Here is a 16269-nt window from a genome sequence, read left to right on the forward strand (position 1 = left end):
ATCCTGCCCCGGCTGAGAGGAGCTGCAGAGAAGCTCTCTAAGGACACATCTCTTACCTGAATGCGCAGCAGGCTGACAGCCGATGCAGAGTTTAATTACTGCACTGAGCTCTTCCGGCTCTTCTTCGTGTTCACAGGGGCTTTTGTTTGTTGGAAAAGGGATCTGGGAATTTTCCCCACCATTCTCAGGCCAGGCTCCTCTTCCCTCCACACTCCTGACCCATGCTGCTGCTAGGTGTGTATTATTTTAACACAAAACTATAAAGGAATCCTTTAGGGAGGAAACCATGGGGTCTCCATCTTCCATACCTGTGTCTTCATCCCTAAGACCAGGTTTATTTTCCTCCCAGGTGAGGTTTGTCCCCTGTTTCATGACCACCAAGGTTTTCCCTGGCAGGTGCCGCAGAAGGCAGAACAGCACTTTCCAGGTCTCACCTGCAGAGCAGCAGCTGCCTTAGAAATTCTGGGTTATATTGGGTTATATTCTGGGTTATACAAGTCTGATGTCCCTAGGGCCTCCTCTGCCCACAAGCTGCTTCATTTGAGTCACTTAATTCAGCTTAAGCCCGGCTTTTGCAAAACCATAATGATCCCGGCTGAAATAAATACTCAAATTCTGCACTGGCTTAATTCCATTAAAGCACTACCCAGATCCTTTTGTAACCTGGCCGTTGAAGTTCACCTGAATTAAGGAATTGGGCTAACTGCTTTCAAAGCAGGATTTTGGAAGCGACCAGAGGGGATGGATGGTTCCAGGCGCTGAGAGAGCGGGTGTGAGCCTTGCCCGGTGAGGAGCCCCAGGCACACAGAGCCCTAGAGCAGGGCTCCCCGGCCGTGGCCCTGGCCCAGGACACCAGCTGCGTTTCGTAAGAGCTGCGGTTACACAAGCAGCGTCTCCCGGCCGTGCCTGCGGTGTCACGGCAGGACAGAGCCAGCAGGGCTCACGCAAACCTCGCCAGCCGCGGGACGCTGCGGGTCGGGGGGATCGGAGCTCAGCTGGCTCCTGCCCCGCGTGAAAAACGCGTGTGTTTTGTGATTGGCTTTTGGCAAATATTCAAATGAATGTTGTATGTGCTGCGTTAGAAAGCGATGCTGTATTGATGCTCTTGAGTACTGTGTTAAAGGTAGTTTTAGGTTATAAAAGTTGTTAAAATAGAAACTGTGCTATGTAAGATGCTTTGTTTAAAAGAGAGGACTTGCAGCGAGATAGCAGCCACAGGACACCTAAATCTTTCAGGGAAAAAGAATTTATTGCCTTCTTATCAGAAGAAACGAACTTCTTTCCACCTTGAAGGCACTGTCAGGATTAGAAGGAAGAAGTTGATGAAGACCAGACAGAATCCTGTGTTTGAATGGAATTTATGCATCATGTATGAAGTGTATGAATATGCAACAGGCTGTTGTTCTCAAGGGTTAATCCTTTGTTAGCAGGGGTCCCTTTTCGGGCTCGTGATGCCCAGAAAAAGGTACCCGGGCGTCTGTAACCCTTTGTTTTTATTGTCTCATATTGTCCTGATTCAAATTGTCCAAATTATTATTACTCTGATGGTATTACTATTTTTATAACCATTTTATTACTCTTAAACTTTTAAAATTTCGAAAACAAGCGATTGGCATTTTTCACACCCGCAAACACATCTTTCCACTTGGACAGTAACAGTTCATATTCACAGAAATGGGAGCACGGTGCACCCTGCCCAGCCTGCCAGGGCCAGCGGGACTGCGAGGATGTGAATTGGGGACAGAAATGTTCCCGGGGCTTGGACAGCACGCAGGCGGCCAGCGGGCTGTGACTCAGCACAAAGAGCCAGCCAGGTCCTCAGCAGCGCTGAGCTCGGGGTAAACAAACTCACCCTTTCACCCTGACCTCTTTAGCAAATGAAGAGACCCAAAAAAAATCGAGGTCAAGGCACTTACACTGTCTTTCACTGGTCCTTCTTGACCCCACCCCATCTGAAAAAACATTATTCCTGTCTCTTTTGAGCTGCGCGGAAGCCACACAAAACCCAACACCTAAACCAGACCCAGTACCCCTAAGGACAGATATATCTGTAATTAATCATTATTCCATTTCTAAATTAGCAGCTGCAAGAGGCTTTCAGGTCATTTAAAGCCCGTGTCTCTAAGAGGCAGAACTGACTCATCGGGGAGGCACAGGATGTGTTCACTTACGGGACCTTGTGGGAATTATCAGGCTCCTGGGCTCACATCACTTAAAGCCAAGATTCCCTTGGACCTGGTGTCATGGAAGGGCAGTTCCCAGCACTAGCTTCCCCCTCCACTGACAATTCTCAGAGATGCCAGGAGCCAGGAGGGACTTTATTCCTGGAGGAGAGCAGCCACCAGAGCTCTGCCTGCTCTGCAAAGGGACGGGGAACATCTCTGTGGGTGAAACGGGCTCCATTCCAACACCCTGGGGCTGCAGACTGAGCCCTGAGCTGCTCCTGTTCAACAGGCAGAGGCTGCTGTGGCACCTGCACGTCACCTGTCCCTGGGCACTCCGTCCTTCCCGCAGGATGGCACTCCCCGGGCAGCGGAGAGGGCTGCGGGCACCAGCGCAGGGTTTGTCAGGGCAAGAGTTCAGCCAGCTCCGAGGCAGGGATTGCATCATGCAGCAGCACCGCAGCAGGTCCTGCAGTGATGTTGTCACACAAACGAGTCACCAGGAACTCTGACCTGCGGGACTTTTCCTGAAGGACGCAGCCCTGGAGCCCCAGCTGTGCTGCCCGCGGGGCCGGGGGTCCCTGCGGGTTTCCCAGGGGCTTCGGGAGCCATCTGCTGTCATCAGCCCAGATTACAGCGAGGGGCACCAGACGGGCTCTGCTCCCTCCCACCCTCCCAGAATCACTCAGGTTGGAAAAAGCCTCCAAGATCTTCGAGTCCAACCTGTGACCGATCCTCACCTTGTCAACCAGACCAGAGCACCGAGTGCCATGTTGACACGTCCAGGGATGGAGACTCCACCGCCTCCCTGGGCAGCCCCTTCCAATGTTTAATCACCCTTTCAGTCAAGTAACTCTTCCCGAGAAAATACCCAGATTTAACTGCAAGCAGAAATAAGAGCCCCTCAGGGAGATCGGCACCTCGCCCAGAAGGGTTTGGCGTTCTCCATAGGAAACACAGTGCTTCCAACACATGGAAGGACTCCACGTGAGGGTCTGCAGTGAGCAGAAATGGGATTCCAGACCCCCAGCGTTAATCCCAGCTCTCACAGGCCCAGGTGGGAGCAGCAGGGCACTCACTCCCTGCTCAGAGGGCCCGGCAGAGCTGCAGGGAGCGTGGCACAGGATGGGGAGACGCTGGGTGATGCTCACAGTGCTTTGGGAACTGAGAGGCTTTGTTCCTCTGCAGGCAGCAGAGTGGCACTGGGCCTGGCACGGCACTGTGCCCGTGTCCCAGCCTGCTGCTGGCCTTGGCACAGTGAGTGTGCAACTCAGGATGGTGAGGGTGAGAGCCCCAGGGCTTCAGCACGGTGAGTGTGCAAGGCACAGCCTTCTGCCAGCATGCAGTGTGAGTGTGCAAGGCAAAGCCTTCTGCCAGCGTGGAGTGTGAGTGTGCAAGGTGAACCCCTTTGCCAGCATGGTGACTGTGCAAGGTGGGCCCCTCTGTCAGCACGGTGAGAGTGCAGGGCACATACAATGTGTTTGTGTTCCGGGGGTCTGTTTACAATATGTCTGTGTCCCAGGAGTTTCTGTATCCTAGGTGTTTCTGTATTACAGGTGTGTCTGTATTCCAGGTGTTTCTGTATTCCAGATGTTTCTGTGTCTGTATTCCAGGTGTTTCTGTATTCCAGATGTTTCTGTGTCTGTATTCCAGGTATTTCTGTATTCCAGGTGTGTCTCTATTCCAGGTGTTTCCGTATCCCAACTGTGTCTGTATTCCAGCCGTTTCTGTGTCCCAGGAGTTTCTCTATTCCTGTTGTTTCTGTGTCTGTATTCCAGCTGTTTCTGTGTCCCAGGAGTTTCCCTATTCCAGCTCTTTCTCTATTCCAGCTGTTTCTCTATTCCAGCTGTTTCCCTATCCCAGCTGTTTCTGTGTCCCAGGAGTTTCCCTATTCCAGCTGTTTCCTATTCCTGTGTCTGTATTCCAGCTGTTTCTCTATTCCAGCTGTTTCTGTGTCTGTATTCCAGCTGTTTCTCTATTCCAGCTGTTTCTGTGTCTGTATTCCAGCTGTTTATTCCAGCTGTTTCCCTATCCCAGCTGTTTCTGTGTCCCAGGAGTTTCTCTATCCCAGCTGTTTCTGTGTCCCAGGAGTTTCCCTATTCCAGCAGTTTCCCTATTCCAGCTGTTTCTCTATTCCATCTGTTTCCCTAGCCCAGCTGTTTCTGTGTCCCAGGAGTTTCTCTATCCCAGCTGTTTCTGTGTCCCAGCTGTTTCTGTGTCCCAGCAGTTTCCCTATTCCAGCTGTTTCCCTATTCCAGCTGTTTCTCTATTCCAGCTGTTTCTGTGTCCCAGGAGTTTCTCTATCCCAGCTGTTTCTGTGTCCCAGCAGTTTCCCTATTCCAGCTGTTTCCCTATTCCAGCTGTTTCTCTATTCCATCTGTTTCCCTAGCCCAGCTGTTTCTGGGTGCCGCGCCCCCCCCGGGCCGGCAGGGGGCGCAGGGGCGCGCGGGGCGCACTGCGCGTGCGCGGGGCGGGGCGGGCGGAAGCGCGGCGGAGGGCGAGGGGCACCCATGGGGCTCCTTAAAGGCGCCGCCGGCGCGGAGCCGCCTCCCGGTCCCGGAGGGACGCGCCAAGCCTGGCTGGAATGAGCAGGTGGGGCGGAACCCCCGGCACTTCCCCCGGCACCCCGTCCCCCCACGTCATCCCCCCTCGTGGTCCGGCACGCGTGACCGCTGCCTCAGTTTCCCCCGGTGTCGGGGGCCGTGCGGCCGCGGAGGCCGTGGAGGCGGCCGCAGGGACCCCCGGGCTCCCCGCCCGGGGAGGGGGCGCACCCCGGGACTGTCGATCCTGGAGAGGGAGGTGTAGGGCCAGGGGAGGGGGCGCAGCCCTGGGCTGGGGGCTCCGAGCCCTCATGGGGGGCACGAACCCTTGAGGGGGCTGCGGGCTCCAGGCAGGGGGGCAGAAACCGCGCCGGGGCTCGGGCCCAGCATGAGGGGCTGCCCCGCCGGGGGCTCTTCAGGGCAGAGGGCCAGGCTGCTCGGGGGCACAGCAGAACCGTCCCTGCTCCGGGCCAGGCTCCTCGGGGACACAGCATTGCTGTCCCTGCCCCGGGGAGAGCGGTCTGTGACCCGGCTTCACACCCCCGAGGCTGGAGCAGCCAAGGGGATCCGCCGCAGGGTTTCCCTCAGGCTCGGGGCTGGAGTCAGCTGGGCCCTTCCAGCCCCGCAAGAGCCCCTTGAGCTTCCCCGCAGGCCCCATTCCCGGGGAATTGTTTGCATTGATCACCTTAAGCCGTGTTTGTTTTCCCCCTTCTTGTCTCGATCATCAGCGGAGCAGGGCTCTGGGTTTAGGGGCATATTTTAGGGCTCTGGGTTTACGGGAATATTTTAGGGCTCTGGGTTTAGGGGAATATTTTAGGGCTCTGGGTTTAGGGGTATATTTTACCCTGCGCAGAAAAGGGAGCAGCTCTCAGCTGAGAGGGGAGCTTGGACACAAACGGGAAGCCCCGGAGGTGCCCCAATGCCCCAGCACCAGGGCTGTGCTGGGGCACGTCACAAGGAGTGAGTTTATCAGGTGGGGCAGAGCTGCGAGCAAGAGATTTCCCCTGGCTTGCGTCAGGCTGAGCAGGAGGGCTGGGTCACGGCGGGGATCCGGAGGCAGCGCCCTGCCCGTGGCACGGTTCTGCAATGGCTCTGGGGCCAGTGGGGCACGTGCCACGCTGCCCTCCTGCGATGGGTGCCCAAAGAGCCCCCACGTCCTGGGGCACTGCAGGGTTCAGGACGGGCCCAGCTCCCCGTGGGGCTGGCACACGTGCAGGGCTGGGATGGATCCAGCTCTCCCAGCCGGGCTGGCGCCGGTGCCAGGACAGACCCGGCTCCCTTGAGGGGCTGGCACGTGTGGCTTCACGATAGACCTGTCCCGACTTGCAGCCTTGGTTACCCAACAATTCCTGAGCCCGTAAAGGAGAGATTTATGACTTCTCTGACCTTGCGAATCGATGAGTCAGATGGTGAAGGTTTTTTGCGGCATTCCCAGGCTTTAAAGAACCCTGGGTTCCCAAAGCCTGGAAACTCTCCTGCTATGGCCCTGTCGCAGCACGATAATGATCCTCAGGCTGCAGCGAGAGGGAGCAGCTGGTGCTGAATGTGCCGAGGGTCATTTCTCCACATCCTTCTCCCTGGGAAGGGTGTGATATCCCCTGCTTCCCGAGGGCAGCGCACCAGCCCTGGAGGCTGCAGCCTTGCCAAGCCCCAGCGGGATCAGGCAGGAGGTTTCAGATGCCTAAACCCTTCCTGGGATTCTTGTTGCAAACTCACGAGGGGGATCTCCCCCTCCCTGGTGTCCTGCCATGGCTGCCCTGGGCTCTGCTGCCATCCCAGCCAGAGCTGGGGGAGGCTGTCACAGCATGGCTGGTCTTTGGACTTTGTTCCTTCCTTTCCTTAATTTTCCGAGAGCAGGGAGGGGGCAGTCCTCCTTCCCCAAGGACGTGGAAGGCTGGACTGTCTCCACCTCTCCAGCCAGGCTGGGCCTGCTGCCAGTGTGGGGCCAGGGGGTGTTATCAGGGCTGGGCTGGCCCTGGGAGCCAGTCCCTGTCACCCCCCAGGCCACCCTGATTATGGGGGGCCCTCGGTGCCGTGTGCTGCAGCGATAGCACGGCGGGCGTGGGACACCTGTGGGACACTCTGCTGGGCTGGGGATGCTGGGGGGGCTCCAGGGGACCTCATCCCTGGACAGGGACCCCCCAGGCTGGACCATCCCCTGCCGTGTGTTGCAGGGGGACGGTGCCATGGCTGAGAAGCTGCCACCGAGCCCCGGCGGGGGCATCACGCCGCTGCAGCAGATGCTGGCCTCGGGGACAGGGGCCATCCTCACCTCCCTGTTTGGTGAGCATGCTGGGGTGGGTGCTGGGGTGGGGGGCTGGCACGGGGCTGGCATGGCTAAGGGATGGTGGTGTCTTTGCAGTGACGCCGCTGGACGTGGTGAAGATCCGGCTGCAGGCCCAGAGAACCCCCTTCTCCAAAGGTAACCCTGCTTGGGGCAGCTCAAGGGGTGTCTCAGCTGGCACAGCTGGTGGCAGGGTGTCTCTGCTCTGGAGCGTGGGGCCATGGCAAGGTGACAGGTTACCATGGGCCCCTCGTCCTCACGGGCCCGGGGGCCCTGCTGGGAGAGCTGGGCTGGTGCTTGGCTCTGTCCTTCCCCCTGCACAGCCCTGTGCCTGGCAGCCCCCAGCCCTGCTGCAGCTGCTGGCCTTTGTTCCAGTCTCCATGCTGCTCCCCTTGGGCTCTGCCCCTTCCTGTGTGGTCACTGGGCTGGGGCTGGCCCCAAGGGACTGGTTTGGTGACAATAGGAACTGCTTGGGAAGTGGCTGTGGGGGCATGCAGTCACCCACAGAGCTGTCCTGCTGCCCAGCCCCGGGTGGTGGCGTGTCCCCTGTGGTTGCTCAGTGTGTCCCCATTGTGTGTTTCAGTGTTGGCAGCGCAGTCAGTGCCCTGGGGCGCTCAGCCGGCCACATGTGAGTACGCCGGGGGCTCCTGCTGCCAGTGGCTTTGCTTTCCCAAGCCTTCATCCTGGTTTGCTTCTCCACTGGTGGTGGCTTGGGCTCCTCTGGCTGTGGGGGCATCCCTGCACTGTGGGGGCTGACGCTGTCCCCAGCCCAGGCTGCCCTGCAGCCCTGCTTTGGGGCTGGCTGTGCCACATCTGTGGGGATCTGTTGTGCAGCTGGCCTGGCTCTGTGTAGTCTTGTCATTCTGTCCTGCTGCCACATCAAAGTCCCCTTGGATTTCTATTGCCCGGTGTCCCTTGTGCCTGGCTTGAGAGCACAGTGGAGGGGCTGATGTCCCCACTGTGCCAGGGCAGCAGAGCCAAGACCAAGTGAGACATAAACCCTCTCCCAGTGCTGGCAGTGGGACCTGCTGTGTGCCCACCCTGCCATGGGGCTGGGTGTCCCCATCCCCTGGTTCTGGCCACGATCAGACCCTTGCTGCAGGGTTGTTCCTCTCCTGGCCTGGCCATGATCAGACCCTTGCTGCAGGGTTGTTCCTCTCCTGTTCTGGCCATGATCAGACCCTTGATGCAGGGTTGTTCCTCTCCTGGTTTGGCCGTGATCAGACCCTTGCTGCAGGGTTGTTCCTCTCCTGTTCTGGCCACGATCAGACCCTTGCTGCAGGGTTGTTCCTCTCCTGGTCTCACACTGAGGGTTTGGCTCTTTCCTGGAAGATGTGGCAGCTTTGGGATCAGATGTGCAGGGCATGGGGCAGAGGGGAAGGCTCTCCCGTGTGATGGCAGTGCTGTTGTTTCCTGCCTCAGGGAAGTGTTTCCTCTACTGCAACGGGCTCATGGACCACCTGTACGTCTGCCAGAACGGCAACGGCTGCACCGCCTGGTACAAAGCCCCCGGCCGCTTCACCGGCACGCTGGTAGGAACTCCAGGCATGGCCAGGGGCCTGCCCACCCCAGAGGGGTGTCGGGGTGTTTTCTGGGGGTTGTTTGTCCTTCTCCCACCTGTAACTGCTGTCGCTGGTGCTCCGCTCTGTCCCCAGGATGCCTTTGTGAAGATCACACGCAATGAGGGCATCAGATCTCTGTGGAGCGGCCTGCCCCCCACCCTGTGAGTTTGGGGATTCTGGCTGTTACCGCCTGCCCAGGCACACACAGATTTAGGTCCCAAGCCCCCTGCCAGCCCCCAGGGAGGGCATGTGCCCCTCACTGCCCTTCTCCTCCTCGCAGGGTCATGGCTGTGCCAGCCACTGTGATTTACTTCACCACCTATGACCAGCTCCGGGATTACCTGCACACCCGAATGGGGAGCTGGAACCACTACATCCCCCTGCTGGCTGGGGCCCTCGCCAGGCGTGAGTGCCCCTCCTCTCTGGGTTCCCTCCGTGCCCACTCAGTGCCCACATTCAGTGCCTGGCTCTCCTGGCACGGTGCTGGTGGCTCTGGGATGGCCGCTGGAGCGGACAGAGCTCATTCCCCGTGTCCCTTGTGTTGCAGTGGGTGCTGTGACAGTCATCAGCCCCCTGGAGCTGATCCGCACCAAGATGCAGTCCCAGCAGCTCAGCTACCGTGAGCTGCGTGTGTGCATCCAGTCAGCAGTGGCCCAGGACGGCTGGCTGTCCCTCTGGAGGGGCTGGGGACCCACCGTGCTGCGGGACGTCCCCTTCTCAGGTATGCTGGGGGGCACTGGGGCGTGGGGGGCCCAGGGCAGCCGTGTGCTGCTGGGGGGTGCCCAGTGGTAGCCCTGGTGTCTCCTCTCCCCCAGCTCTGTACTGGTTTAACTACGAGCTGGTGAGGACGTGGCTCTGCAGGCAGGCCTGGCTGGACGGGGCCACGTTCATGGTCAGCTTCGCATCCGGGGCCATCTCTGGCACGGTGAGTTTGGGACTCTGGGGCTCCCTTGGGGGTGGGAGGAGTGGCGCTGGGATGGTGCTGGGAGGTGACAACAGAGCTGGCACTGGGTAGGAACGCCAGGTCCAGTCTCACCAACCAGTGCCAACCCCACAGGTGGCCGCGGTGCTGACGCTGCCCTTCGACGTGGTCAAAACACAGCGGCAGATCGAGCTGGGAGACAGTGAGGTGCACCCAGGTGAGGGGCTGGGCTCCAGGGGGACAACCAGCACTGCCCATGGGTGCCCCCCAAGCCTCACCTGCTCCCCTCTCCCCACAGTCACAGCCTCCAAGCCTTCCTCCACCTGGCTGCTCATGCAGCGGATCCGCGCTGAGTCTGGCACCCGGGGGCTGTTTGCAGGTGAGGATGTGCCCTGGATGTGCTGAGGTTCCAGGTGCCCTGGTGTCACCCCAGGGCTCACAGCGCTGTCCTTGCAGGGTTCCTGCCCCGCGTCATCAAGGTGGCACCTGCCTGCGCCATCATGATCAGCACCTATGAATTTGGCAAGAGCTTCTTCCAGAAGCTGAACCAGGAGCAGCAGCTGCGGGGATTGTGAGCAGGCCTGGGGCCGGGCTGGCTGTGGCCGTGCCCAGGGGACAGTGCCAGCCCTGCTCCAGCCAGGTGTACCAGGAGCGGCGATCCGCACTCGGCCGTGCAGAGCCCAAGTGCCTTCGTTCCTGCTCTGCCTCCCGCTGCCCGCACACGGAGCCAGGGCCAGCCTGCCCCACTCCCTGTCCCAGCCACGCTGGGGGACATCTGTGCCTACTGCTGTGACACTGGAGGGGATATGGAGCCCCCCACACCCATCCCTTGGGGCTGGACAGATGCTGCTGCTGGATTCATGGACGCTCTGGCAAGGATGGGGTGTCCCAGGAGACTTGGCCTGGCAGGAGATGGAGCTGGGGCTCTGGCAAGGACCAAACCCCAGACCTCGGGGGCTTCTCTGCCTGCCTGGGCCCCCCAGCCCTGCTCTGCCTGCGGATCTGCCCCTCCTGACCATCACTCACACACAGCCTCGCCTTGCTGGCTCTGCATGGCACGGGGACACGTCAGGACCCTCTCCCTGCCTCTGGACCTCTCCTCCCACTCGGGAGGTCCCCATCGCCTGTCAGACCCTGTGTGGGGACAGACCTCACTGCTGCTCCGGGGGGCCACTGTGCCCCCCATGCCCCATGTTTCACTGCAAGGGCCTGCCCCAGCTCTGCGGGCACTGCCCCCCTTAGCCCGGGACTCATGGAGGGAACTTCTCCTAATTTCTTAAATAAAATAATTGTCTCTTAGTGGAAGGATTTCTCTCTGCGTGCTGGGGGGCTGTAGAGACACCTTGTGGCGGGGGGCACAAGGGGTCTGTTCCCCTCTGGGGGGGTGGGTGACAGGCCAGCTCTGCTTGCTGCGTTTATTGATTCCTTTTGCTCCAACAAGGCAGATGGGGCTGAAATAAAAACCAAAATCACCCAAAACAACCCAAAACCCAGGGGAGGACGGGGAGGAAGGGGGAAGAAGAGTCCTCCCCCTGTTGTGGGGATGCTGCTGCAAGGGGGACAGGCAGCCCCCCACAGGGCAGGGCAGCCGGGGGAGGCCAGGTGGGCACCAGGGGCTGAGCAGGACGGACAGCGGGGCCACGCCAGACCCTCACCCTGGAAGGGGCCTGGCCCCGACCCCCCCTTGCTCCCCAGCAGCTGTCACTGCCGGTGTCCCCCCACCGTGGCACAGTTCGATCCCCCCAGTCCTGCACCCCCATCCCAGCAGGTCCGTGTCTCCAGCCGGGCTCCAGGGTGGGGTCTCAAGGTGGGGAGGGGGCTGCCCGTCCCCAGCCTCCCCGGTGGGAGCGGCGAGTCCCTCGTCGTGCGCGGGGTGCGAGGGGGGCCGAGCTCGGTCAGTCCTGCGCCGTCAGGCGGGGCCGGGGGGCGGCGCGGGGGCCGGGGGTCTCAGCTGGGGCTGCGGGTCGGGCTGGCTTCCGTGCTGTCGCTCACCAGGCACTCGTTGGACTTGAGGCTGGCCAGGGACTTGCAGCTGGGCAGGGAGGCCAGGGAGCCGCAGAGCCCCAGCATGGAAGGCGTGGGGTCCTTCCCTGCGGGCAGAGCGGCGCGTCACGGGGGGCTCGGCCTCTGTCCCTGCCCTGCCACCCCGGGGGGACAGGGACCGCCTCTCCGGGGGTGACCTGCGTGTCCCTGCACTGCTGGGGCAGCATCCCAACCGTGAGGAGGGGGCTGCTGGAGGGTCCTGACACCCGGGTGCTTGGGGGGAGACGTGCTGAGCCCCGGGGATGCCCTATGGTGGGTGGGGGGGTCTTACCCAAGGGCCCCCAGGGCTCCCCTTCGCGTTTGCCCTCGCCCAGGCGCTGGGAGTCGGAGCTGAGGCTGTTCTCGGCCGAGAGCTGGTCGGTGCTCACGAAGCTGTGCCTGCAGGGGGACAGCTCTGAGCCCCCTGGGCCTGGCACAGCTCTTCTGCCCCTCCCTCACCCCGTGTCCCCCCACCCCGGGCAGGGCAGGGTGCTTTGGCAGGTCTCTGCCCCCACTGCGAGCTTACCTTCGGTAGAGTTTGCTGTCCGAGCCGCTCTCGTTGCCATTGAGGGTCCCCAGGGAGGGCCACTGGTTGACCAGGGGTGTCACCATCTCCTTGGAGAGCTGGGCCAGCTGTGGGTTCTCGCAGGGGATCAGCCCCGTCCTGCAGCAAAGGCGGGTGCTCAGTACCTGGCACGGCCACCAGCGCCAGGTGACACAGCCCACGGGACACGTGGGGCACTGGGGACAGCCAGGGCCTGTGGGGCAGCCTGGCTCCCCACAGGGACCCCCGGCAGTGGCAGTGGGTCCCCACTCACAGCTGCTCCTGCAGCTCCAGGATGACACCCTCCAGCTCCCTCTTCTCCAGCTGGTTCTGCACCATCACCTCCTCCAGCCGGAGCTTCAGCCGCTTGTTCTCCGCCTCCAGGTCCTTCAGCTGCGACTCCCGCAGCCTCACCAGCTCCTCCAGGTACCCCTGCGGGAGGCCACCGTCAGTGGTGTCCCGCTGCCACCACCCCCAGTGTCCCCAGGGCCATCCAGAGTGACAGGGAGAGGCTGGGTCACCGCAGCAGCAGGAGGAAGGGCTGAGGGCACCACTGAGGCAGAGATGCTCCAGGCTGGAGCATCCTGGGGAAGTTGATACCCGGCTGGCCCCAGTCTGGTACCTTTTGGGCATAAACAATGCGGAATTTCTGCTCCATCTTGCGCCACTTGTTGTACCAGCTGTCCTCGTCAGTGACCAGGGGCAGGTAGGGGTGCTCAGGTGAGCTGTCCTCGCTCGTGCTGCTCTCCACACTGCCCCGCTCCTCCTCCTCGCTCAGGTAGTCATAGCTGGGGGGTGTGGGGGCTCAGCAGGGCTGTCAGGGGTTCAGGGAGCCCCATCGTGGTGCTGGGGCAGAGACAGGGGGGTTCCCACCGCAGGAAGGGCAGCCCAGCTCCTACCTCTGCGTGAACTTCAGGTAGGGCGTGTAGTCGATGACCACGGGCGTTTTCCCGTCCATCACCTCTCCCTTCAGGCAGAAGCTGAGCAGAGGCAGCGGGAGGAGAAGGTCAGGGAACCCTGAGGTTGTCACCTGGGGCCTGTGTCCCGCTGTGCCGCCTGTCCCTACCTGAAGTCGATGGCGCTGAGCCCGATGAGCATCCCCGTGAGCACCGTGGACTCCTCCCGCAGCATGATGGCCCCGTCATCGTAGAACCGCCTGCGGGGAGCACACGGCTGGCTGTGCCCCCTAAAACCCACCCTGGCACCCCAAAACCCACCCCAGCACACCCACACACCCCGGGGCAGGTGTGGCCGTGGCCGGCAGGGCCGGGGCTGCTCACCTGGTGGTGCGAGTGTCCCGCAGGGCCGTGGAGATGTACTCGGACATTCGCTTCTCCATCAGCGCCACGCGGATCCAGGCCCGGCCCTGCGAGGCAGCACCCGGGCAGCGCTGAGGGTGGGGGCTGCCTCGGGGGTCCCCACATCCCCACCCACCCCCAGGAGTGGCTTTCAGCCCCTTTTTCGGTACCATGGGGAGCCACAGCTGCTGTTGTGTCCCAAAGGGCTCTGTGGTGTGGGATGGAGCTGCAGGAGGGCAGGGGAAGGGAGCAAGGTGGGGGCAGAGAGGGATGGGGATGGGGATGGGGTGGGAACGGGGATGGGGATGGGGTGGGAATGGGGATGGAGATGGGTCCATGTACCAGGGTCAGAGTGGAGTGAATGGAAACAGGGGCAGGCATAGACATGGGGATGGGAATGGGGATGGGGATGGGGATGAAGATGGGGATGTAAATGGGATGGGATGGGGTGGAATGGGGTGGGAATGTGGATGCGTCCATGTACCAGGGTCAGAGTGGAGTGAATGGAAACAGTGGCAGGCACAGAAATGGGGACAGGGACAGGGACAGGACTGGTGCCTTCCCGACCTTGGCCCTGGAGGTGCTGATGTTCTCCATGTTCTCGATGCTGCTGACGCAGTTGTTGGGGACCTTGCTGCAGGCCAGGCGGATGTAATCCCAAAACCCACGCTGTCCATCAGAACTGAACCAGCTGACCGGGCCTGCAGGCACCCATGGGCTGCTCAGGGGCTGCTGTGCCAGCACAGCCCCTCCAGCAGAGCTGGACACCCTCCCTGGTGTGTCCCCATCCACCACGGGACACGGGGATGGCACAGGGACAGCCCTGGGGGCCAGCACTACCTTTGAAGCGGTGGCTGAGGATCTGCTCGAGGATGGCAGCGAAGTTCACGAACTCCTCGGAGGAGTCATCGATGGGATCCGCCGTGTACTTCTCCAGGAGGGTCTTCACCGAGAACCTGGCGAGGGAGGGCACGGGCGTCACGGCAGGGAGGGGACACCCCCAGCCCTGGCACGCTCAGGGTTTTCAGCAAAGCTCTTTTCCAGCTGTTGGCTCCCGCTCCCGGCAGCGGGAAGAGGGCGTCGGGCTGGGCTGTGGCTCGGTGACCCCCCTGTCCCCGCGTCCCCAGGGACCCCGCTGCTCCCCGCCGTGCAAGTGGCCAGGAAGGGCGAACAAAGGCCCCCTTCCTCCCGGCCGTGCGCGGGCGGTGATGGCTTCCCCTTCCGCCCGGCCGCTCGTGCTCGGGGCGCAGCGACGCCGAGGATGCGGCATGGACCAGGCCAGGGCAGCACGGGGCAGGTGTTTGCCCGGGGGCATCGCCACCTCTGTGGGCTCTGGGGGTCACAGCTGCCGGGGGGATCCCCGTGGCAGCAGCTGGAGGGTGTCCCGTCCTGGCACCGAGGGCTGCAGGTGCCTCATGGCACAGCAGTGAGGGCTGGAGGCGTCCTGCTGGAGATCCAGAGGGTCTCCGTGTCGTGACAATGGGGTCTTTGGGTGCCCCATGCCATGGCAAGGAGATCCATCGGGTGCCCATGTCATGGCAGTGGGGTCTGGAGGTGCCCCGTGCCACGCTGAGGAGCCCTGGCCTCCCCAGACCCCCAAATGAGGCCCTGGGGGTCCCTGCCAGGCTGCCCAGGCCCGGGCACCTCCCACATCCCCCCGGCCCTGGGCCGGGCTCCAGCACTCCCGGCACCAGCAGCCCCTCCCCGGGCCGCCCGGGGGTGTCACGCCACACCCGCACCCCGGCAGGAGCCACCAGCCCCCCCCAGCCCCGTCCCTGCACCCCATTCCTGCCCCCCCCATCCCGGTCCAGCCGCGAGTCTCCATGACAACGCTCATCCTCCATCCTTCATCCCCCATCCCCGCCGCTCCGGGGCCCTGACGTCACTTCCTGGGCCCCCGCCCGCATGGGGGTCCCCAACCCCAGCCCCCCCCGTGCACCCCGCTGCCCCCAGCGCCCCCCTCACCCTCCAGATCCCCCCAGCATCCCCCGTGGGCCCCGACATCAGCGCGCCGGCCGCCTCCATGTTGTCACTGCGTCCCCCGCCCCCCGTCTCCCCTTTCACGACCCCCCCCAGCCCCTGTAGATCCCCACAGCCCCCCCAGAACCCCCTGGAACCCCCCAGAACCCCCTGGAACCCCCTGGAACCGCGCACCGCCGCAGCCCCGCGGCCCCGCGGCTCCGCGCCCCCCCCCCTTTCCCGCATCCCCATCCTTCTCCTCCCCCCTCCAAACCTGAATTTCCCCCCCTCCCCTCAAAAAGCGACTGCAGCCACAACAAATCCCCCCAAAGGGTGAAGGGGCGGCGGTGGGGGGGAGGGATGAACCCCCCACCCCTCCCCAGCACGGCCCCTCCCCGCCCCCCATCCCCTCCATCCCCACCGCCGGTGGTCGCTTCTTCTCCCTCCCCCTCTCCTCTCCCCCCCCTCCCCATTTTGCGGTGCCCCCCCCCCCCCCACCACCTGCAGACGGTGATGAGGTTTTTCCTCTCCACGGCGATGTTCCTGGAGGAAGCTTTCTTGGAGGAGAGCCCCAGAGCCATGGCAGCCGGCACCCAGCTCGCTTCCATCCAGCGGCCCCGGCGCCGCGGCCGCGGGCGATGCCCCTTCCCCCCGTGGGGACCCCCCCGGCCCGCGGCGCCCCCCGCTCCGCGCAGGCTTTGCTCCGCCGGTGCCCACGCCACGGGCCGTGCGCCGCCCCCCAAGGGATGCTCTCCCCGCCCCCGGCCCCCCAAATCTCTCTCCGGGGGATGGGGGGGGCAGAACACCGAGGGGAGGGCCGGGGTCCCCCGGGGGGGTCCCCCCCTGTCCCTCCCGGCGTGGTGTGACACTGCTGGGGCACCCCGCGGGTAAAGCCAGGGGAGGGGGCGCACCCGGGGATTTGGGGGGTCTTTGCCCACCCCAGGCTCAGATCAGCACCCCCTGGCTTGCCCTGGCT

At 62.5% G+C, this 16269-nt stretch overlaps 2 protein-coding genes across 5 annotated transcripts; one reads left to right on the forward strand and one right to left on the reverse strand.

The window, feature by feature from the left end:
* Positions 1-4634: 4634 nt before the first annotated feature.
* SLC25A39 (solute carrier family 25 member 39) lies at positions 4635-10769 on the forward strand. Of its 3 annotated transcripts, XM_030966252.1 has the most exons (12): positions 4635-4754; positions 6877-6985; positions 7065-7124; positions 7570-7614; positions 8409-8518; positions 8642-8709; positions 8829-8953; positions 9096-9269; positions 9364-9473; positions 9606-9687; positions 9769-9849; positions 9927-10769. In XM_030966252.1, the coding sequence occupies exons 2-12, from the start codon at positions 6889-6891 to the stop codon at positions 10043-10045; spliced, it is 1071 nt and encodes a 356-aa protein (XP_030822112.1). In that variant the 5' UTR covers positions 4635-4754; positions 6877-6888; the 3' UTR covers positions 10046-10769. The 3 variants fall into 3 exon arrangements, with proteins under 3 accessions (XP_030822112.1, XP_030822110.1, XP_030822111.1); XM_030966250.1 differs by lacking the exon at positions 4635-4754 and having other exon boundaries at positions 6752-6985; XM_030966251.1 differs by lacking the exons at positions 4635-4754; positions 7570-7614 and having other exon boundaries at positions 6752-6985.
* A 111-nt stretch (positions 10770-10880) lies between these two features.
* RUNDC3A (RUN domain containing 3A) lies at positions 10881-15943 on the reverse strand. Of its 2 annotated transcripts, XM_030966220.1 has the most exons (11): positions 15795-15943; positions 14175-14290; positions 13902-14035; positions 13317-13402; positions 13103-13192; positions 12936-13016; positions 12659-12824; positions 12311-12468; positions 12019-12156; positions 11785-11891; positions 10881-11560 (listed from the first exon to the last, which is right to left on the reverse strand). In XM_030966220.1, exons 1-11 carry the CDS (start codon positions 15899-15901, stop codon positions 11418-11420), a joined length of 1326 nt encoding a protein of 441 aa, XP_030822080.1. In that variant the 5' UTR covers positions 15902-15943; the 3' UTR covers positions 10881-11417. The 2 variants fall into 2 exon arrangements, with proteins under 2 accessions (XP_030822080.1, XP_030822081.1); XM_030966221.1 differs by lacking the exon at positions 11785-11891.
* Positions 15944-16269: the final 326 nt, after the last annotated feature.

The sequence above is a fragment of the Camarhynchus parvulus genome, chromosome 27, assembly GCF_901933205.1.
Source record: "Camarhynchus parvulus chromosome 27, STF_HiC, whole genome shotgun sequence".
Classification (NCBI taxonomy): Eukaryota; Metazoa; Chordata; class Aves; order Passeriformes; family Thraupidae; genus Camarhynchus; species Camarhynchus parvulus.